This window comes from Podarcis bocagei, assembly GCF_964188305.1.
Source record: "Podarcis bocagei genome assembly, chromosome: 16".
Classification (NCBI taxonomy): Eukaryota; Metazoa; Chordata; class Lepidosauria; order Squamata; family Lacertidae; genus Podarcis; species Podarcis bocagei.
Window position 1 is genome coordinate 35,766,748 of NC_138142.1, and position 23,775 is coordinate 35,790,522.

General features: G+C 48.4%; 1 protein-coding gene across 1 annotated transcript; it reads left to right on the forward strand.

The window, feature by feature from the left end:
• The first annotated feature begins 7,799 nt into the window (after nt 1–7,799).
• Nucleotides 7,800–21,122, forward strand: RAB13 (RAB13, member RAS oncogene family). The gene is made up of 9 exons (XM_081173885.1): nt 7,800–7,961; nt 8,090–8,255; nt 11,705–11,765; nt 13,842–13,902; nt 14,969–15,046; nt 15,886–15,975; nt 16,836–16,901; nt 18,005–18,055; nt 19,993–21,122. The coding sequence occupies exons 2-9, from the start codon at nt 8,132–8,134 to the stop codon at nt 20,062–20,064; spliced, it is 603 nt and encodes a 200-aa protein (XP_081030011.1). The 5' UTR covers nt 7,800–7,961; nt 8,090–8,131; the 3' UTR covers nt 20,065–21,122.
• Nucleotides 21,123–23,775: the final 2,653 nt, after the last annotated feature.

Below are 23,775 nucleotides of genomic sequence, written 5' to 3' on the forward strand. Positions count from 1 at the left end.
AGCCGCATCTGTGGTGTGGTTAAGGAGTTTATTTGTTATTTGTTTTTCTCTAAATAGCTCAAGGTGACATGCGTGGTTCGCTCCTCATCTCCTCCCCACAACAACTCTGTGAGGTCGGTTTGGCTAAGGGGCAGTGACTGGCCCAAGGTCACCCGGTGAGCATCATGGCCGAGGCGTCATTTGAACCCGGGTCTCCCACATCCTAGTCTGACATGGCAGCCCCACCACTGGCTCTTGGACTAGGACAAGGGAATCCAGGGTTCAAATCCCCAGGATACCCGAATAAGTGTCTCCACCCCCATTGTTCAGCCTGGACACTGAGATCCAGCTCCGAGGGCCTTTTGGCAGTTGCTTCCCTGCGAGAAGCCAAGTTACAGGGAACCACGCAGAGGGCCTTCTTGGTAGTGGCACCCGCCCTGTGGAACGCCCTCCCATCAGATGTCAAGGAAATAAACATTTGACTTTTAGAAGACATCTGAAGGCAGCCCTGTTTACGGAAGTTTTTAATGTTTGAAGCTTTATTCTGTTTTTAGTCCTCTGTTGGGAGCTGCCCAGAGTGGCTGGGTATAAATAATAAAAATAATAATAATATTATTATTAGGCCCTCGTCAGCCTGATAGAAGTATAAAATGGGAAGAGAACCACAGAGACTGCTCTGAGTTCCTTGAAGTAAGATTTGACTAGTACATTGGTACCTCAGGTTAAGTACTTAATTTGTTCCGGAGGTCCGTACTTAACCTGAAACTGTTCTTAACCTGAAGCACCACTTTAGCTAATGAGGCCTCCTGCTGCCGCTACACCGTCGGAGCACGATTTCTGTTCTCATCCTGAAGCAAAGTTCTTAACCTGAAGCACTATTTCTGGGTTAGCGGAGTCTGTAACCTGAAGCGTATGTAACCTGAAGCATATGTAACCTGAGGTACAACTGTAGTAGCAGCAGCAGCAGCTGTAGTATTTGTAATAAAACAGTAAATTGTGCTGCTTTGGGCTGATGTTTCACTCCCATGAAGCATTCAGACATCGCTGTTGGTTTTCCTGAACCCATCTCTATACATGGAGATGTTGAGGTGGCCACAAAGGGCATCAGTCACCTTAGGCTGCTTCACCAGCTCCAGCCTTGTCTAGAAAAAAAGAGGCCTCTCCTCAAATTGCACACATGTTGGTCATGTCTGGGTTGCACTACTGTAATGCTTTCTACACGTGGCTCCCCTTGGAGACTGCTGCCAAAACCCGACCTACATATTTTGCCTCTTGCTTCACTGACCCAGGTTATCTCCTGATTTCTGGGCTCCCATTCAAGTAAAACCAAAACGGTTTGGGTCCCAGCTATTTGAAGGACCACCTGCACATCTAGGAACATGTCTGGGTTCCCATAAAGGTAAAGGGACCCCTGACCATTAGGTCCAGTCGTGACCGACTCTGGGGTTGCGGCGCTCATCTCGCTTTATTGGCCGAGGAAGCCGGCGTGCAGCTTCCGGGTCATGTGGACAGCATGACTAAGCCACTTCTGGCGAACCAGAGCAGCTCACAGAAACACCATTTACCTTCCCGCCGGAGCGGTACCTATTTATCTACTTGCACTTTGACGTGCTTTCGAACTGCTAGGTTGGCAGGAGCAGGGCCCGAGCAACGGGGGCTCACCCCATCACGGGGATTCGAACCACCGACTTTCTGATCAGCAAGTCCTAGGCTCTGTGGTTTAACCCACAGCGCCACCCGCGTCCCAGTGGGTTCCCATATCCACCTCAAAAGCTGGTGAGTACCAGGGACAGAATATTTTTTTTAGTAATGGCCCATCATCTCTGGAACTGCCCTCCTGTTTCTTGTGGTTTTCAAACCACCACCACCAAGCATTTCATTGATCTTATTGTCAACTTGTCTAATTTTGATAGGACTCTGTTAGGGTTTTTTTAAAAAGTAAATATTGTCATGTTTTAAGCCTGGTTCCTGTATTGTAAACTGCCTTGTGATCCCTAAAAGGCAGGGATCAAAATAACTTGATAAATGAATGAATGGAAACCCCCACGTGGGGAATGGAGTGACATCATCCTGGTATGACATCATCCTGGTGTGAACCAGCTCTTCCATAGGCACTCTGGGCTATGGAGGCAGATGATGTCATGGCAAGGGTGATGATGATGCCAGCGCCATAACTCTCTCTGATGTTACATAGCCCATTACAAAATGGGCTCCTGCCTTAAATCTGTGTCCCACCACAAATTGCAGGCCTTAGAACCACCAGTGAGAGATGTGGCCTTCGCCTGCTCCCAAGTGGTTGTTTGGGTGCAAGATTTACTTCTTTATTTCCATTTTATTCATTGGCTATATTTCTGCCATGGCTTGTTAGCCAAGATGAGAATGAGAAATGATGGATCAAGCAATCCTATAGATACTTACTCAAAATTAAGTCCCGTGAACACAACTGGATTTGCTCCCACATGAAGTGAGTATAGTATTCCATTTTTATTTTTATTTAAATCCAGAGGAAGCTAATAATTGCTACTGCTATAAGCCTTGCTTTTAAATCAGCTGAGAACTCCAATCCATTGCAAGAGGCAAACATTGCTTATTAACAGTGCAGACCAGCCAGCGGTAGAGGCTCCCACCTTGTGGGTGGGAGAGCATTTGATTTGCATGCAAGAAGGCCACAGGTTCAGTTCCTGCCAGCATTTCCAGGTTGGGCTGGGAAAGAGACCTCCCCACAAAGCCTTGGACAACTGCTGCCAGTCGGTGTACTAAGGATTCTGTTTAGTTATAATAGGTACTTCCACCCCAGGAACATAAGAAGCTGCCATATATTGGGCTGGAGTCCTTGGTCCATCTTGGCTCAGCATTGCCCACACTGACTGGCAGCAGCAGTCCAGGGGTCTGTGCAGAGGTCTCTCTCCCAGCCCTACTTGAAGATGCCATTGAGGATTGAAGCTGGGACCTCCTTGCAAGGCAGATTAAGCTCCACCCATTGAGCTAGGACTCTTCCTCTAGCCTAGATCTATCCCCTTCCTCCCTGCATGTATCTCATCCGACTAGTAATCATCATCATCATCACCATCAAGAAAGCAGAATCTGCAACAAAATATTGCAGCATGGAAAGCTGCTGCTCTGGCTGTCATCCATCCAAGCTGTTTTCCAGGATATTTCATTCCAGTCTGACTGCATCCCATCCCAGATTGCCATTCCCTCACCTGAACAATCAGAATTTTCTGCATCGTTGGCATATTCAGTCCTCATTGTGCTATAACAGTGGTGCTGGAGGAGACTCTTGAGAGTCCCATGGACTGTGAGAAGATCAGACCTATCCATTCTGAAGGAAATCAGCCCTGAGTGCTTACTGGAAGGACAGATCCTGAAGCTGAGGCTCCAATACTTTAGCCACCTCATGAGAAGACTCCCTGGAAAAGACCCTGATGTTGGGAAAGATGGAGGGCACAAGGAGAAGGGGACGACAGAGGACGAGATGGTTGGACAGTGTTCTCGAAGCTACCAGCATGAGTTTGACCAAACTGCAGGAGGCAGTGGAAGACAGGAGTGCCTGGCGTGCTCTGGTCCAGGGGGTCACAAAGAGTTGGACATGACTAAAAGACTAAACAACAACAAAGTGTCCGTTGTTGTTGTCTACTAAACAGCCATCCTAATGGATTTTCCCCAACCCCAAACACACACACTTTTGCAAACCTTGGAATTCCTCTCTTCATATTTATTTCTTATTTTACACATTTATAAACCGCTTCAAAGCCTGGAGCCATCAGAGTTGTGTATGACAATGTAAAATATGATAAAATACAAAAAATAAACTACAATTTCCAAAAGCAATAACTGCAAAACCATTCCCACAGACTATAAAAAATCAGTGAAACCGTTTCTACAGATGAATTCTGCATCACTGGTGCAGTTTCTCAGAGAACTGAACCGCTATCAGTACATTATGGGGTTCTTATTATTTAGGAAATGTATAATATTTCCTTATAATAATCCCTGAGCAGTAAACAGATTAAATTCTATATAAAACATGAAATACACAGACCAATTAAAAACAAGTATGCATAAAAGCATCACTAAAAACAATTTAAAAGAATTAAACACATTTAGAACAAACAACTAAATGATGTGTTTCTGGAGAGAGTTGCTGAAACAATAATGATTTCAGCAGGCATCTAGAATGGTATCGTGATACAGCACAATCAGCATTGTTAATGGCACCCTGAAGAATCATATGGGAAAAAATAGATCCCTGCCCTCAAGGAGTTTACAGTCTTAATAAAAAAAAATTAAAAAGGAAAACACCAAAATCACATCTAACAGTGTAGGTGCTGACCTTGAAAGCCCTAAACAGCCTCGGTCCAGTATACCTGAAGGAGCGTCTCCACCCCTACGGTCCAGCCCTGACACTGAGGTCCGGTGCTGAGGGCCTTCTGGCGGTTCCCGCACTGCGAGAAGTGAGGTTACAGGGAACCAGGCAGAGGGCCTTCTTGGTAGTGGTGCCCACCAGATGTCAAGGAAATAAACAACCGTCTGACTTTTAGAAGACATCTGAAGGCAGCCCTGTTTAGGGAACTTTTTAATGTTTGATGTTTTAACACATGATGATGATGATGGGAGCTGCCCAGAGTGGCTGGGGAAACCCAGCTAGATGGGTTGGGTATACATTCCTCCTCCTCCTCCTCCTCCTTCTTCTTCTTCTTCTTCTTATTTCTTCTTCGTCTTCGTCTTCGTCTTCTTATTCTCAGTGCTATGCTTTGCAGTGCAACAAAATAAAACACCATACAGTATTACTAAATCGATCCTACAGACCTTCACAATATGTATAATCAATTCCAGTTTCTGACATTCCACGTTCTCTCATTCTGTGATCCAAGTACAGTGGTACCTCGGGTTAAGTACTTAATTCGTTCTGGAGGTCCGTTCTTAACCTGAAACTGTTCTTAACCTGAAGCACCACTTTAGCTAATGGGGCCTCCTGCTGCTGCCGCACCGCCAGAGCACGATTTCTGTTCTCATCCTGATGCAAAAATTCTTAACCCGAGGTACTATTTCTGGGTTACTGGAGTCTGTAACCTGAAGCGTATGTAACCCAAGGTACCACTGTATGTCTTACAAGCCAGGATCCAAATATGCATTTGGGGAGCCATTTATCAACTTTTTACCATGTTTTTTCATGGTGGTAGTGCTTCTATTTCCACTCTCCTTGGACCAGGCTCTCACCCACTGAGGGCTCCCAATCTACCAGTTGAAGTCCGTCTGGCATTTACTGGACGTAGCCAGAATACTGCAGTAGGAAGCTGTTATGTACTGAGTTGAATAGGATCCAAACTGCAGCAGTCTGATTGGTCATAGAACAATAGGATCCAAATTACAGCAGTCTGATTGGTCCTAGAACAATAGGATTCAGAATGCAGCAGTCTGATTGGTCCTAGAACAATAGGATTCAGAATGCAGCAGTCTGATTGGTCCAAGAACAATGCAGCAGTATGATTGGCTGGCAGGAACCACCCAATCATGCTCCAGATATAAGTGAATCCACAACCTGATTGGCTTACAGTAGAATTCCAGAATATATAAAGCAGATACTTTGAGGGGACTTTTATTCATTCCTCCTCACCACTATGAGCTGAATAAAGAGCATGAAATCACTTTGCGACTCTGAGTATATTTCAGAAGCAGTGCCGGAGTATCGTTTTTGGTGATTTCCCTTCAAAAATCGTTCAACGACTTTTGTGTCTGGATTTTCACTTTCTTGAAATATGGCAACTAAAAGTTTATTTATGCTTCATTATTCTGATTTCTTCTACAACTCCCTGATCAACCTCAGGAGTTTTATACAGTCTAAAAATATCTAAGCCAATTGACCGTTTGCCGGAATCCCCTGCTGTTAACTCTACATGGTGCGATTGAAGTCAGTGGATGGGAGTAACGGATACAGACAGGCCATTGTTTCCTTAAATCGAGATGCAGGATCACACCCTCTTTTCCTGGTGTGCTTAGCAGACCAAAATCCTGCGCCTTTCCTCCGCTAGAAAACAAGAAAAGAAATGGAGGCTTTTCCTGGCATAAAGAAGAAATGGAGGGGAGCGTTTCACGTGTTGAACCTCTGCCTGTTTCTCCAGCAACTCTCTGTCCATTACAGATAATAAAAGATGGAAACCTTTGGGTTGTTGTTTCTTTATATAGTAGGTTAATGTTGTGAACCTCTTTGGGAACTGTAGTTTGTTAAAGGTGCTGGGAACTGTAGTTCCGTGAGAAGCAAACTTCAGTTCCTAGGATTCCTTGGAGTACAAGCATGTACGGTACTTTAAAGTATGGGGCATACGCCAGCTTAACACGCCAGCTTAAACAATTTATTATTTATTGCGGGTGGCATTGTGGGTTAAACCACAGAGCCTCCAGGGGTCTGCAACCTTTAAGACAAAAAGAGCCACTTAGACCCGTTTCCGAAGAAAAAAACACCTGGGAGCCGCAAAACTCGTCATTATAAAAATAACTTTTTTGTCATGTTTTTATTATTTCTTTGTTTGACCCCTCAGAATTACTCCTCTTCATAGAAATAAACGTTAAATTTACAAGTTACCTTTTTGTGTGTGTGTGTTCTTCACTCCCCTTCAAAACAGTGACCAGCGTACATGCCCCCTTTCAATGGAGTGACCAGCGTACATGCCTCTTACAATGTAGTGGGCGGGCGGGCGGGAAGGTGACGTCGGGACGGTGCGTGACTAACGCACGCACCGCCCCCATGCAACGTCACAGCCAGTACAGCGCCCGCCACAGTGGGGAGTATCGGGGCGCACAATGCGTCTCGTCCCCTTGCTAGTATCCGCCCTGGAGCCGTGGCAAAGGTGTAAAAGAGCCACATGCGGCTCCGGAGCCGCGGGTTGCTGACCCCTAGGACTTGCTGATCAGAAGGTTGGCAGCTCGAATCCCCGCGACGGGGTGAGCTCCCGTTGCTCGGTCCCTGCTCCTGCCAACCAAGCAGTTCGAAAGCACGTCAAAGTGCAAGTAGAGAAATAGGTACCACTCCGGCAGGAATGTAAATGGCGTTTCTGTGCGCTGCTCTGGTTCGCCAGAAGCGGCTTAGTCATGCTGGCCACATGACCCAGAAGCTGTACGCCGGCTCCCTCGGCCAATAAAGCGAGAAGAGCGCCGCAACCCAAGAGTCGGTCACGACTGGACCTAATGGCCAGGGGTCCCTTTACCTTTACCTTACCCTGCCCATGTGGCTGGGCTTCCCCAGCCACTCTGGGCGGCTTCCAACAGAATATTAAAATACAGTAATGCATCAAACATTAAAAGCTTCCCTAAACAGGGCTGCCTTCAGATGTCTTCTAAAAGTCTGGTAGTTGTTGTTCTCTTTGACATCTGGTGGGAGGGCGTTCCACAGGGCGGGTGCCACTACTGAGAATTCCCTTTGGTACTTTGCACATGCTCAAGGACACTCTCAGCAGTCAAGCGCCTTGCGAATGGCTCTTATTTAGTTCTGTATCCCGTTTCTACCCCACTTTTTAGTGTTGAAAAAAGGTGGGATGCCTGGCTCTCTCCCATCCCCCTTACAGCAACGCTGCAAGGTAAGAGAGACGGGCGACTGGCTCAAGAACACACCAGCAAGCTCCACGGTGGCCTGAGCAGGACATTACAAACCCTGCCCTCTCCCTGGTCCCGGAACTCTAACCACTGCACCGCACTCCCCCAGGCGTCAGGTCTCCCTTTGGGGGCATGAATGAGCAGCAGCGCCAAGTTCATTCATGCCGCCCGGAGCGCGCGGGGGCGGGGGAAGAAGAGCCCATTGAAGAAATCCGCTCCTCCCGGGTCTGAGTCAGCTCAGAATTTTCAGCCCTGCTGGCTTAACCCCTCCCTGCCCGCGGGAGAGGGGGGGGCAAGCGGCTTTTCTCTCTGGCCTTCCAGCGAGGAGGAATGGGGGAGTGGTCTGAGCCTCCCGCTGGCTGGGAAGAAGGAGGAAGAGGAGGAAAAAAAAGGTTGCTGGGCGAGAGGAGGAGTTTGGGTTCCACCTCGCAACTTCTCATCCCTTCCCCCCCTTTAAACTTTTCTGATTTTTCTTTCTTTCTCTTTCCCCCTTCTCTTTCTTTCTTTTCTTTCTTCCCAGGAAAGAGGGGAGAAAACCCAAGTTTGCAACTCTCCGGGGGCCATGGCCAAATCTTACGATCACCTCTTCAAGCTGCTCCTGATCGGAGACAGTGGAGTGGGGAAGACGTGCCTGATCATCCGCTTTGCAGAAGACAACTTCAGCGGGACCTATATCAGCACCATCGGTGAGAGGGGTTGGGGGGCGGTGAGGGGGGTTCCAGGGGAATGGGGTGGGCGGTGAGGGGGAGATCTGGGGAAAGGGAGGGGATCTGTCACCCCCTTGCACCTCGATCTTCGCATCCTCCTTCTCCCAGTCCGAATCCCCCAAGACATTAGTTTGTTTATCCATCAAACGCATCGATATCCCACCTTTTGACGCAAGGGCACGATTCTCTCCCTCCACATTTAAACCCCACAACATCCCTGAGAGGTAGGAGAGGCCAAGTGAGATTTGGGCTGAGTGGGGATTGGAATAAGGTTACCAGATTTTTTCCCCAATGAATCCGGGGACACTTTTCAATTTCCTACTAAATAGATGGGGACCGACTTGTAAATCCGGGGACTGTCCCCTGGAAACGGGGGCGTCTGGTAACTTTAGATTGGAACCCTGGTCTCTCCCAGATCGGAGTTTGACACCCTGACCCATGGGTAGGCAAACTAAGGCCCGGAGGCCGGATCCAGCCCAATCGCCTTCTAAATCCGGACGGTCTGGATATTGGCATGTTTATACAAGAGTAGAATGTGTCCTTTTATTTAAAATGCATCTCTGGGTTATTTGTGGGGCCTGCCTGGTGTTTTTACATGAATACAATGTGTGCTTTTATTTAAAATGCATCTCTGGGTGATTTGTAGGGCATAGGAATTTGTTTTGGGTTTTTTTCCAAAATATAGTCCGGCCCCCAACAAGGTCTGAGGGACAGTGGACCGGCCCCCTGCTGAAAAAGTTTGCTGACCCCTGCATTACACTGCCAGGAGGAATGGGCACCCCACCCCCCACTAGCAGCAGAGCTTCACTATGCATTTAAATTGCATTCGATGCACATTTGTCATTATTTATGAAATTTATAGGCCGCCCTTCATCAAAAGACAGTTGGTCAATTTGCAATGCAGAATGCATAACATGGTATCGAGGCAGGTTAAAAATCAAACACAGTTATATTTTATTTATTCCTTAAAATTTATACGCCGTCTAATTATTTAAAATCCCTAAACAAAATGCAAAGAGGTTTACAGAAAGGGTATCGAGGCAGGTTAAAAATCAAAACAGAAATATATAAATACAGTTATATTTTATTTATTCCATAAAATTTGTACATCATCTGATGATACAAACCCAAACGAAACTCAAAGCGGTTTACAGAATAAAACTGCAAAATCATCGGTGAAAAGGTTAAGAGCAACTGTTTTAAAACATTCCAAGAAATAACTGAAAGCTTAAAACTAGATTTTAAAAATTGTTTGAGGTGTTTGGATGGGCTTGCCTAAACAAAGACGTTTTTGGCAGGTGCTGAAAAGCGTGTGGCGAAGGCACCTGCCTGATATCAATGGGCAGGGAGTTCCAAAGTGCATGTGCTTCCATGCGAAAAGATTTTGAGTTCTGACAAATGCGGAAGAGGTATTATTACAGGTACAGTGGTGCCCCGCAAGACGAATGCCTCGCAAGACGGAAAACTCGCTAGACGAAAGAGTTTTCCGTTTTGGAGGTGCTTCGCAAGACGAATTTCCCTATGGGCTTGCTTCGCAAGACGACAATGTCTTGCGAGTTCCTGCTGGTCCCCCCCCTTTTCCTAAGCCGCTAAGCCGCTTATCAGCTGATCCGATCAGCAGATAAGCCGCTAAAAGCCTCTAAAAGCCGCTAATAGCGCTAATCCGCTAATCCGTCAATGGGCTTGCTTCGCAAGACAAAAAAACCGCTAGACAAAGAGAATCACAGAACGGATTCTTTTCGTCTTGCGAGGCACCACTGTACCTGTAATGGTGCCAGTTCCGTTGATTGAAGCGGTTAATGGGGCATGCATGGGGCAAGGTGATCTTGCTGGTAAACTAAGAAGATAAAGCGGTTAAGGGCCTCATGTACTAATAGTAACAGTTTGAACTAGTCCTGTAGAAGAAACACATAATAAAGTACATATTAGAAGTACAAGTATACCTGGAGCGTCTCCACACCCGACATTCAGCCCGGACACTGAGGTCCAGCTCCGAGGGCCGTCTGGCTGTTCCCTCACTGTGAGAAGCCAAGTTACAGGGAACCAGGCAGAGGGCCTTCTCGGTAGTGGCACCTTCCCTGTGGAATGACCTCCCAGCAGATGACAAGGAAATAAACAACTATCCGACGTTTAGAAGACATCTGAAGGCAGCCGTGTTTAGGGAAGCTTTTTAAGGCTTAATGTTTCACTATGTTTTTATATATGCAGAAAGCCACTCAGAGTGGCTGGGGCAACCCAGTCAGATGGTTTTTTTTAAGAGAAATAAATTATTATTATTATTATTATTATTATTATTATTATTATTATTATTATTATTATTATTATTATTATTCTGCATAATAACAACAGCATAAAACATACAGAGGGATAAAATGAGCAGCATTGTATCTAAAAGCACAGCCCACCCAAGGGCACACATACAAAACCTTTCTCTCTGTCCAAACGTCAGGCATAATCTTGGCCACCACAGAAAATGGCAGACCTTCCCAGCCCTCACCCGGGAGCTTCCCTTTCCTCTGCCTGTCTCCCACCCTAAGAGATCTTCACCTCCCTGCTTCTCACCCAGGCTCCTTCCACTACCCACCCACCACTTGAAAGCAAATGACTTCCTTCAAAGTCTCTTGGGAACTGTAGTTTGCGGAGGGCGCTGGGGATCGTAGCTCCTTGAGGTGGGAACTCCAGTTCCCGGGGTGCTTATTATGAGATGGGTGTTCCTTGGGTGTGCAGATCTTTGGCAGAATCCATGCGACAGGGCGCTCGATTGACGAGGTATGGGCTTCTCTTAAAAATAGTTTTAAGATTCCAGTCCTCATGGAACTGAATAAACTGGAACTTGGGAAGTAGTCTTTAGTCTTCTTTCTTCTTCTTCTTTGGCCATCACTCGTAGCTGAGTAAGATTGTCTTCCATAAACACGGTTTTAACAATGAGTTCGTAAGTGACTATGGAGGCCAATTCTGGATCCCCACGTCCTTCCACGGTGGGGACATTGGTTCCTGGGCAGGAGTTGATCACGGTGTGGATTTGCCAAACGTGCCTTCCTCTTAGCACGTTTCTCCCTTGCGTCCTGAGTTCAAGTGTCTTCAAAGCCCATGACACCTTTGGTAAAGGCTGTTCTCCAACTGGAGCACTCACAGGCCAGTGTTTCCCAGTTGTCAGTGTTTATACTATCTAGTACACTACTGTCCGCACTGACTGGCAGCAGCTCTGCAAGGTTTCAGGGAGAGGTCTCTCCAGGTAGGGCTGGGCTGCGTCCTGTGTTCCTAAGAGATGGCTGGCCACCTGTCCTGGATTCTTTAGCTGAGATTCCGGCATTTCAGAGGGTTGGACTAGATGACTTTCGGAGTCCCTTCCAATTCTATGATTCTGTTAGAGTGTGAGCCCATATATGTGTGCGTGAGTAGCTTGACGCCATCTTCCCCCTCTCTAGGGATCGACTTCAAAATCCGGACAGTGGACATTGAAGGAAAGAGGATCAAGCTGCAGGTTTGGTATGTGCTTGCGCAAACCTTTCATGAGTCTCTGCCCCCAAGGCGCTTGCAAATCTACATTTTGACAGCAGAGCAGGAGACAGGCAGGAGTCTCCAAATGAGCAGAGGCAGGGAACTCTGTGCTTTTGGTTTATTTCAGTCGGGAGATAAAAGGACTGGGGAGTTTGGGCTTCGGGGGGAAAGTCGAGTTTCAGACGGAGGCATTTGAAGAAAGGAGGTCTGAAAAAGCACCCTTTGGGTTGAGAAAGGAAGAAGAAAAAAGCTAAAATGAGGACAGGACAGAGCATGGGTAGGCAAACTAAGGCCCGGGGGCAGTATCTGGCCCAGTCACCTTCCAAATCCGGCCCGCAGGCAGTCCGGGAATCAGCATGTTTTTACATGAGTAGAATATGTGCTTTTCTTTAAAATGCATCTCTGGGTTATTTGTGGGGCATAGGAATTCGTTCATCCCCCCCCCCAATATAGTCTGGCCCCCACAAGGTCTGAGGGACAGTGGACCAGCCCCCTGCTGAAAACGTTTGCTGGCCCCTGGGATAGAGCTTTATAATGCAATGTGTGGTGTTGGAAAAGTAGAAAGTACAGTGGTACCTTGGTTTAAGAACAGCTTAGTTTATCAACAACTTGGATTAAGAACGCTGCAAACCCGGAAGTAGGTATTTTGGTTTGTGAACTTTGCCTTGGAAGCAGAACATGTTTCGCTTCCTGTTGAGTGAGTTCCATTTGTAAATTGGGTTCCCCCGCTGCTATGGGAAAGCACACCTTGGTTTAAGAACACCTTGGTTTAAGAACGGACTTCCGGAACGGATTAAGTTCATAAACCAAGGTACCACTGTATTTTAAAAAAATATTTGTCTCAAAATGTTCATTTCATCCAAATGAAATTGATTACCTGCAGATTCAGTCAGGAGATCCCCTTGCTACCCCCAATGCATAATGAATTTATTTCATATTATATTGTGGTGCCTGTGATGTGGGTTTGATAGGTGGCTCGTCATCCCCTTTGGGAGTGATGCTCCACTCAAGCTCAGGTGCTCCCAGTTTAACTGGAAACACAGCTCAAAATCCAGCCTGTGTCCAAGATCGGAGGGGAGCAACAGTTTAAAACCAGCGTCCCTCCACTCTTGGGTGCCCAGATGTGATTAAACTATGATTCCCATCATCCTCAACCAGCTTAGCCTGCTGATGAGGGATGATGGGAATTGTAGTCCAACCACATCTTGGGGACCCGAGAGTGGAGGATTTACTGGGGAAAAGGGGTCCGAGCATCGCAACGCCTTCAAAATCTGTGACAGAGTTTGCTAATGTTAGGGGGCTTCCTCTTTAGATAAAGATTTATATGTATTATATGGACCCCTGACCATTTGGTCCAGTTGTCACTGACTCTGGGGTTGCGGCGCTCATCTCGCTTTATTGGCCGAGGGAGCCGGCGTACAGCTTCCGGGTCATGTGGCCATCATGACTAAGCCGCTTCTGGCAAACCAGAGCAGCGCACGGAAACGCTGTTTACCTTCCCGCCGGAGCGGTACCTATTTATCTACTTGCACTTTGACGTGCTTTCGAACTGCTAGGTTGGCAGGAGCAGGGACTGAGCAACGGGAGCTCACCCCATCGCGGGGATTCGAACCGCCGACCTTGTGATCGGCAAGTCCTAGGCTCTGTGGTTTAACCCACAGCGCCACCCGCATCCCACATGTATTACTTAATTTGCTTCAAAATGCAATTAAGGCAGCCTTTAGAGGGCATTGAAAAGGGATCAAGACAAATTCATGGAGGAGGAGAAGTCTATCAGCTAGACGAGTTAAATGGAACCTCCTGGTTCAGAGGCAGTCTACCTCTGAATATGAATTGCTCTGGCGGGGAGGGGATGAAAAGTAGGGAAGATTTGCTCCTGTGCTTCCCAGAGGCACCTGATATGTCACTGCGACGGACAATGCTGGACTCGAGGAGCCTTTGAGTTTGATTCCGCAGCAAGGCTCTTCCTGCATACGAGGCTTCGGAACGGGTCGGGTGCCGGTGGGAGGAGGTTTCAGATAATGGTCTCTGCCTCTTGCGATTTTGGACTTCTTTCTCTTGTAGGGACACGGCCGGCCAGGAGCGGTTCAAGACCATCACCACAGCCTATTACCGGGGAGCCATGGTATGGAATCCCAACACCCAGCATCCCCTAGCTTCTTGGCTAGGCTGGAATGCCATTACGTGATTGGTGTCAGCAGTGGGATCTTCGAAGCCTAGGGAGGGCCCCCTAACATACGGTCAAAAAGGCCAAGATGCAACAAGGCCACCAAGGAAGGATTTTGCCATTGGGGAGAAGCTTATGGCCAGTAAATATGTGTGGGTGTGTTTTAATTGGATAAATATACAAACAGCAGGTTTCTTTATTTTTTTGAATTTGCATTTTATTTATTTGTTAACATCCTTATATTACATCGGTAAACGTTGTCATTTTACATTACAGGACTTACTATAATTTCCAACATGTATGCAAAAATTATATACAAATTTTATATACCTAGAAAGAAAACGAAACAAACCAAAAAAGAACAAAGAGAAAAAACGAAAACAATCCCAAAAAAATCATATACATACCAACACACTAGACTTCCTCCTCTTTCCCATTGTATATTCCTTTTTTACAAATGAATGCACTCTTATTACTGTATAGTTCTTTACATATTATCTAATACAGTGGTGCCCCGCAAGACGAATGCCTCGCAAGACGGAAAACTCGCTAGACGAAAGAGTTTTCCGTTTTGGAGGTGCTTCGCAAAACGAATCTCCTATGGGCTTGCTTCGCAAGACGACAATGTCTTGCGAGTTCCTGCGGGTTTTTTTCCTTCCCCCCTTTTTTCTAAGCCGCTAAGCTGCTTATCAGCTGATCCGATAAGCTGATAAGCCGCTAAAAGCCGCTAATAGCGCTAATCCGCCAATGGGCTTGCTTCGCAAGACGAAAAAACCGCTAGTCGAAGAGAATCACAGAACGGATTCTTTTCGTCTTGCGAGGCACCACTGTACATTCCTATATTAATATGTGCTCTTAGTCTTATTTCTCAACTCAATCTCACTCCAACGTTAATCAAATGCTAGCAGGTTTCTGCAACCTGACGCTGATGTCAGATGGGTAGATTTTTTAATTTGTTTGTTTGCTGCGTTGCCGTTCGTTCTGTAAAAACGCAAGCCAGTATTAACACCCGGTTCCTTCCCAGGGGATTATCCTTGTGTACGACATCACAGATGAGAAATCTTTTGAGAACATCCAAAACTGGATGAAGAGCATTAAGGAAGTGAGTCGGCATGAGGAAAAGTGTGGGGTGGGTTTGGGATGGATAGGATCTGTGGCTGGCATGCGCCCACCCTGTTTTCTCGTCCGCCCTCTTGCCTACCGCCCTTCCCTGGTATGGATCCAACATCGCCTTGCGGTAGACGGGGGGGAAGGCAGGAGGGCGATGGCACTGTGGGCACGATGACTCTGTTCTCCCTCCATGGCTGCAGGCAATGAGGTTGCTGGGAATTGCAAGGAGGGGGAGAGTGTTGGGATGGTCCTGGGAGACGGGGGCAATTGGCAGGCCCCCAGCAGGCTCCAGCCCACCGGCCGGCAGCCGGGCGAACTCCGGTTCTCAGAACAGCATCAAAACTGCGACTCAAGCCTCAGAAACCTTTAGAGACTGAGTACGCAAGCCAGCAGAGATAAGAACTCTTTGCAACGGAAGGGCGGCATATGTAAGCATATTTGCAAGCATTTTATTCAGCATCAGGACAAAGGAATAACATATCTGCTTCCCTTCGTGTCCAAGCAAAAGCATAAGCGAAAGCTATGCACAACGGAAGTTCCCAGCAGGCTGTGCTGGAAGTAAACAGACATGTGACATACACATCTGTTTTAAGGTGGAATGGAACCACATAATCCTAACAGAGAGTAGGTATTGCGCCCGGATCCTGCTGGTGGACTTCCCATTGGGGCATCCCCGTTGGCCACTGGGAGAACAGGATTCTGGACTAGATGGGCCACTGGTCTGATCCCGCAAGGTCTTTCTGATGGTATGGGTGGAGGATCAGGGTGGGAAAACCTGAAACCTGCCTGGTCGATGTCTGGATCTCTCTGCCCTCCCACTTTCTTCCGCAGAACGCTTCGGCCGGCGTAGAGCGCCTCCTGCTGGGGAACAAGTGCGACATGGAAGGCAAACGCAAAGTGCCCCGGGACCGAGCAGAGAAGGTACCTGATGCTGCCAGAGTGAAAAACTCAGGCGGGGCAGAGAGGACGGGGTGTGAGTGGGGAGGAAATGGCGCATGGGGTCGGGCGCTTGAAGGTTCGAGTGCTGAGCTGAGCGGTTTTCTGGAGCACCTCATCCCCTCGGTTAAACCTTCCCCCACTTGCATTTAATGGTGCAGTTGGGGAGCTCTTCACAGAGTGATTTGCTCTGTGAAACACTTAAACAGTTTGCCTGGGCTGCCTGCCGTCCTGCGCTGGTGCTGCCATCTCTTGGTGGTCACATAAACTGCAGCGTGATGACAGCCTTAAATTTTTATGTATGTAGGTGTATATCTACACACCCACACCTACATACATAAAAAAGTAAGTTTGTCATCACGTTGCTCGCTGTGTGTGTGTGTGTCTGTCTGTCTGTCTATCTATCTATCTGGGTGGGTGTAAGTTTTTCAAAGATGAAACAATAACCAAAGCAACCATTAAGAGGGTCGTATATAAGCATGTATGTAAAGAAGTATCAGGAAGCCCAAGTTATGATGTGACCATCCAGGAAGGAATATTAAAAGTCACATTTATTCACCCAAGATAATCTTTTCATCAGTTCCTCCGATTCCTTCCTGTTCTTGCTCTTGAGCAGCTGTTTCAGGTTTTGTAACAAACTGTGTGTGACAGAGGGAAGGTTTATGTCTACCCTTTCCTTGCTGTCAGTCAGCCAAGCAAGTCTAATGCCTGCCCACCCCTCTTCTATGGGGTGAGGAGAAGACTGAGATGGGTTGTGGGGTGGGTGCAGCAAGGGTTGCCAAAGAGTTGGCGTTAGGACAGGTTCCCCGCCCCTCATTCCAAGTATCCCACTTCTTTCCCAACAGCTATCCAAGGAGCACGGGATCAGGTTTTTTGAGACGAGTGCGAAATCCAGCTTGAACGTAGAGGAGGTGAGTGGCGAGAAACTCTCATTTATTTCAGCGTTTTGCTGCTGCGTTTCAGGGCTACGTCACTGCAGCTTCAGCATAAAAGGCCAAGAAGTGTGTGTGGCGTCTATAGAGTCGGTAGCAGGAAATGGGGACCCTTGAGGTCCTCTAGGTGTGGTTGGACTCCAGCTCCCATCATTCGTGACCATTGGGCCATGCTGGCTGGGGATGATGGGAGCTGTAGTCTTAACATCTAAAGGCACCCGTTTTCTGCATCCCTGCTTTGTTATCTCTGTAAGTGCATTTGGTGCGGGATCCCTGATTGGCTGGGATGTGATTGGACCCAGGGTACAAGGGAAGGAACCTAGATCCCTGCAGCTTTTTCTAGCGGATCTCAACTCCCATAATCTTTGACCGTTGACTGCGCTAGGGGGCCACCCCACACTCTCAGAAACACAACACAAACATCTATATGTGCTTCATTCATAAGGCACCTGGTTCTTCAGGGGCACAGTTCCCTCATTCAGGACCAGGGAGTCCTCCATACCTGCCTGCCCCGTCCCCCAAAATCAGTACTTCTGTCTTGTCAGGATTCAACCTCAATCTGCTAGTCGCCATCCATCCTCCAACTGCCTCCAGGCACTCACACAGGACCTTCACCGCCTTCACTGGTTCCGATTTGAAAGAGAGGTAGAGCTGGGTATCATCCGCATATTGATTGACACCCAGCCCAAACCCCCTAATGATCTCTCCCAGAGGCTGCATGTAGATGTTGAAAAGCATGGGGGAGAGGACGCAACCCTGAGGCACCCCACAAGTGAGAGCCCAGGGGTCTGAACACTCATCCCCCCAACACCACTTTCTGAACACGGCCCAGGAGGAAGGAGCGGAACCACTGTATAGCAGTGCCCCCAGCTCCCAGCCCCTCTAGACAGTCCAGAAGGATGTTATAGTCAATGGAGGGCTGCCCTCCTCCCAAAGAGTGACGGGCTTTTTAAATGGGAGCAAAGGAAGGCCTACCTCACAGGGGTGTTGTGAAGGCCTTTTTTTTTTTTTGCATGTTAAAATAATAAACGAATGTGACAGAGGTCAGATGGAGACTCATCTCTGTTGTTTCCCCGCTCCAGGCTTTCAGCACGTTGGCCCGGGACATACTTCTGAAATCAAGCAAAAAATCGGTGAGGAGTCTGTGAGAAAGAGGCTGGGGTTTTTTTTGGGGGGGGGGATGACTTCCCTAAGCAGGGGTGTGATGGTTCAGGGTTTGGACAGCTAGCCTGAGGAAGGAGGGGAAGAGGTGGATGAGAAATCTGAAGTCACTGAGTGGCTGGGGCCTATCAGAGCCAGTGGTGTACAGTGGTGCCTCGCAAGACGAAAAGAATCCGTTCTGTGATTCTCATCGTTGTCTTGCGAAGCAAGCCCATTGACGGATTAGCACTATTAGCAGCTATTAGCGGCTTATCAGCTTATCGGATCAGCTGATAAGCGGCTTAGCGGCTTAGAAAAAGGGGGGGGGAAGGAAAAAAACCCCGCAGGAACTCGCAAGACATTGTCGTCTTGCGAAGCAAGCCCATAGGAGATTCGTTTTGCGAAGCACCTCCAAAACGGAAAACCCTTTCGTCTAGCGAGTTTTCCGTCTTGCGAGGCATTTGTCTTGCGGGGCACCACTGTACTTGGGTAATAGATTAGGGTTACTAGATGTCCCCGGATTTGCAAATCTGCCCCCGGACAAATTCCATCCCCAGAATGTCCCCAGATTTGCAGATCTGTCCCTGGGAAACGTGGGAGCGGCAGCCTCAGCAGCCCGGACCCAGCCTGGTAGCGCAGTTGGCTCTGACTGGCTCCAGGATCTGCTCGCTGCTGTAGCACCTGCCATTATTCCTTGCCGAAACTTCTGGCGAGGCAAAATGGCGGGCGGCACGGCAGCAAGCAGCTCCGGAAGCCAGCCAGAGCCAACTGCGCTACCAGGCTGGCTCCGGGCTGCTGAGGCTGCTGCTGCCACTGCCGAAGGGGAACCGGGGACGTCTGGCGGTACAGATCTCCTGCCCCCTTCCCCCTTTGTTTTGACTTATCGGGGGAGGCTCAGGAGTTGCGGGCGGGTGGCCGTTGCCCACTTTTTAAAAAACTCTGTGCATTTTATGTTTCACAAGGTGCGAAAGAAGGGGTTTGCACCTTGCCTGGCAGAGAGACCCCGCGCCTTGCGCCCCTCCTGGGCGACAGCTGCCCGCCCGCGACTCCCCCGATCTGTCAAAACAAAGGGGGAAGGAGATTGGGGAAAGCTTGGGAGTCACGGGCAGGGGGCGCTCCATTGCCCAGTTTTTAAAAAACTCTGTGCATTTTATGTTTCACAGGGTGCAATAGAAGGGCTTTGCACCTTTATACAATATGCATGTGTGCTTGGGCCCAGGGTCTTTTGCCTCACCATCCCCACTACAGTGGTACCTCGGGTTAAGTACTTAATTCCAGAGGTCCGTACTTAACCTGAAGCTGTTCATAACCCGAAGCACCACTTTAGCTAATGGGACCTCCTGCTGCCACCGCGCCGCCAGAGCACGATTTCTGTTCTCATCCTGAAGCAAAGTTGTTAACCTGAAGCACTATTTCTGGGTTAGCAGAGTCTGTAACCTGAAGCGTATGTAACCCGAGGTACCACTGTACTGACTCCCTGTTGCTACTCAGCTTCAAAAAAAAAGTGTCCACGGATTGAATGAAAAAAATCTAGTAACCATATATAGATGCCAAAATTTGACGCCCCAGCTTGTGCGACCTTCCCAAAGCCAGCTAAGAGAGGCACCAGACTTTGGGAAAGAGGAACGAGGGTCTGGCAGGGTCCTACCTTCTTCCCAAAGCTGGGAAAATGCTAGGCTTTGAGAAGGAGCAAACAGGACAGTATGACCCTGTCAGAGCCTCGCGCCTCCTTCCCAAAAACCATGGAGGGCAGAGCGCAGCCACTATGGCTAACAGCTGCCGATAGCTTTTTCCTCCTCCTGTGGATTTGTCCACTGCCATCCAAGCTGGTGGCTGTCCCCGCTTCCAGTGGCAGCGAGTTCCACAGTTCAACGACGTGCTCTGTGTAGAAGTACTTCCAACCCTATTGTCCGTCTCTCCTTTCCTCCAGGCTCAACACGTGAAGGGCCCTTTGGAGCTGAAAGCATCACAGAAAAGCAGCAGCAAATGTTTGGTGGTGTAGCGACAACTGTCCCGTTGCTCCTCTGCCTTGTCGTAGGACGCACCCCTTTCGCCATTTACGCTCCAAACGCCTCCGCTTTCTTCCACGAAGCTCAGAAACCCTTCCGGGCGGGACCCCGGGAGTGGGGGCTGACGGCAGGTGGGGCTCGCAGGCCGAGACCTCCCTCTCTTCCCCCTTTTGCGTCCCCACATTCCTTGGCCATAGGGAATATTGACCATTTGGAAGGGATCTCGTCCGAGGGATGTGGGTCTAGGGTTGCCAGAACTCCTCCGGGGGTGACCCCAATTCTCCAGGGTCGCCTGGGCCCCTTCCAGGCAGCAGAGAAAGCCTTAGATGGGCGATAGTGCCTTTAAAAAAAAAAAAAAAGCAGCTATTTTTTAATCTAGAAAACTACGTGTGCAGCTTCCAAGTTTCAGCTTGGCAGGAACCAGCTGCAGATAATTGCATATTGCTCCCAATTAACCTCCGTCTCCAGGGCTCAGTGGTGGAAGTGCAAAGGAAGAATCCCCAGGGCCTGCCCCTAGGTCTCAGGCTTAGACCCTGAAATATTAGGGTCTGGGATGCCCCCGACCTGGCAACCCTATGGGGGAACCGCTACCAAGATAGTGGAGGGAATTACATTTTGGGGGTGGGAATGGGGGCTTGGCTGCAGTGGAGCCAGAATGCACTGGGGCCGCCATGAACCATAGAAGTTAGAAGGGACTCAAATGGTCATCTATGTCCAACCCCTGGACTTTTTTGAGTTGGGGGGGGCACTACAGGATGCCAACACTTTCCCCATAACCAGCCTATTCCTGGGAGAATGTGTTCGCCCTGTAATGCAACTTCTTGCTCGTAAGAAGGGCTCTCGTTGCCCCAGCCCAACATCCCGTGAGGAAGAGGGGTTGCCTTACCCTCTGCCCCCACAGGCCCCCCCACATTACGCAGCAGCCTGGAAATGTGCCCCCAGAAACTCCCCCTACAGAAAAGACCCACACAACATTCCACATGTGCCTCTTAGTTATTACTATTAATTTTGTTCGGGAACCCTTTGAACAGTATTAAAATGTTTGCCGTGATTTCTGAATGTCTCCTGTACTAAATGTGGCAGGCCTTGCGAGAGTCGGCCTGGCCGGTGGGGAGGGGGTGGAGTGCCTTCTGTCGCATGGCATACAGAACCCAAGAGATTAAAAAGTGGGGGTTCTTGCGGGGGGACGGGAGCTCTTGCCATGCTCCTTAAGAGAGGTGCCACGTACCACATGATCTGCACTTGGAAGACTTCAAATCTTGCAGCACTTACATTTTGGATCTCCCTGCCTCGTCAGGCGCCTTCACTCTGCTGTTTTGGGCGCCAGCTAAATACATTTTTTGTTTAGACTCATGGCGGTTCTCAACCTGTGGGTCTCCAGATGTTGTTGGACTACAACTCCCATCATCCCTGAGCTCTGGCCTTGCTAGCTAGGGGTGATGGGAGTTGTAGTCCAACATCTGGGGACCCACAGGTTGAGAAAGGCTGATTTAGAGCATTGTACCGAGATATGTAGAACACTGGTGCGTGTTTCAATCTTTTTAGTTTATTGCTGGTTTTAATTTTTTTAAGAACGTTTCAAACACTGTACTGTAGTTGTTTTTAGCTTGTTTTTAAAACCGATAATCTTTGAGGTTTATTTTACGATCAAGCAAGTATATAAATTTTTATGAAAGGAGGAAATAATAAAACAAAAATGCATCTTTAGTCATATCCATGCTATATATTCAAAGCACTTCAAGCGCACATGGATTGCACATGACGTATACCAAAAAAACAACAAAAACCATTGTGGGAATTATAGTTCACCCCCCCCACAGAACTACAATTCCCAGCACCTTTTAACGAACTACAGCTCCTGGAATTCTCTGGGGGAAAGCCAGGTGTTGAATGCATTTTAAATGTGTGGTTTGTGCATGATGCCCGTTCTCTATCCTGTTGCAGTGACTTTTCCTAGGCCTTTCCCACAGGTATCCCATTTTTAATTCTCCATGTTTTTTAAAAAAAAAATCCATGCATTTCAGGCGTGCGGAATGTGTGCAGCACTCCAGGTGCTGTTGGACTACAACTCCCACCAACCACTGCAACCAGAGTAGGCTTAATAAAAAATTTCCTTCCAGTAGCACCTTAAAGACCAACTAAGTTAGTTCTTGGTATGAGCTTTCGTGTGCATGCACACTTCTTCAGATACACTGAAACAGAAGTTGCCAGACCCTTCTATATAGTGAGAAGGTGGGGAGGGGTATTACTCAGAAGGGTGGTGGGAATGGGAGATTGGCAGATAGCTGAGATGAGCCTGTTGACGACTCTTAACGGCTGTAATAGGTCTTACAGGAAAAGGCAAGGGGTGAGAAGGTGAGAAATGGCTCAGTCATGTATAATGAGATAAGAATTCAATGTCTTTGTTCAGAGTAGGCTTGTCATTGATTTCTAACGGGTCTACCCTGAGAAGGACAGATGTTTTGGGGCTCCAACTCCCATCTGCCCCAGCAAACATGGCCAGTGATCAGGGGGTCATAGATATGCTCTCACCAACTGAGCTATGGAGGGATGGTAGGAGTTGTGGTTTGGCAACACCAGGAGGTCCACAGGTTCCTCATACCTGTCCTCAGCCAAACAGGAATGGTGCATTAATGGATTTGCGCAGGTGTAAGACAGGGACGCAGGTGGCGCTGTGGGTTAAACCACAGAGCCTAGGACTTGCCGATCAGAAGGTCGGCGGTTCGAATCCCCGCGACGGGGTGAGCTCCCGTTGCTCGGTCCCTGCTCCTGCCAACCTAGCAGTTCGAAAGCACACCAGTGCAAGTAGATAAATAGGTACCGCTCCGGCGGGAAGGTAAACGGTGTTTCTGTGCACTGCTCTGGTTCGCCAGAAGCGGCTTAGTCATCCTGGCCACATGACCCGGAAGCTGTATGCCGGCTCCCTTGGCCAATAAAGCGAGATGAGTGCCACAACCCCAGAGTCGGCCACAACTGGACCTAATGGTCAGGGGCCCCTTTACCTTTAAGACAGGGATGGGGAGCCTGTGGCCTTCTAGATGTGGTTGGGAGTTCGGCTCCCGTCTTCCCTTTTCTGCAGTGGCTCCCTGTGTGCAAAACGCTGTCCCTGGAAAGGCTTCCCTGGCACCGTCATTGCATGTATTTAGGAGCCAGGCAAAAACAAGGAGGGAATGGAGTACCTTGGGAAGGTCACAGCTGGCTGGCTGGCACCCCGAAAGGAGCAGGCCACATACTGCAACATTTCTTGCACGCCCCGCATCCATTCCACAAAAGGAATGGTGGCACTGCTGAGTCAGACCATTGGTTCGCCTAGCTCAGTACTGTCTACACTGACTGGCAGCAGCTCTCCAGGGTTTCAGGAAGGGGATCTTCCCAGCCCTACCTGGAGATGCCGTTGGGGATTGAACCCGGGACTTTCTGCATGCAAAGCAGATGCCCTACCACTCAGCTCCAGCTCTGCCCTCAAATATAATAGTATGATTCTAGTCCACATGGTTCTGAGTGAATAAAGGGCTGATTTAAAGAGGGGCATGGCAATTGCCCCATTGGTCCATCTTGCTTGGTATCGTCTACACTGACTAGCAGTGTCTCTCCGGTGCTTCAGACAGGGGGCAGGACAATCAATCAATCAATCAATCAATCAATCAATCAATCTATCTATCTTTATTACGGTCAAAGACCAGACACCAAAGTTCACAACAGCA

Coding starts and splice junctions, on each gene's coding strand:
- RAB13 (XM_081173885.1), top strand. CDS start 8,132: ATGGCCAAATCTTACGATCACCTCTTCAAGCTGCTCCTGATCGGAGAC. Junction 13,903..14,968: donor CCTATTACCGGGGAGCCATG/GTATGGAATCCC, acceptor GTTCCTTCCCAG/GGGATTATCCTTGTGTACGA. Junction 16,902..18,004: donor CCAGCTTGAACGTAGAGGAG/GTGAGTGGCGAG, acceptor TCCCCGCTCCAG/GCTTTCAGCACGTTGGCCCG.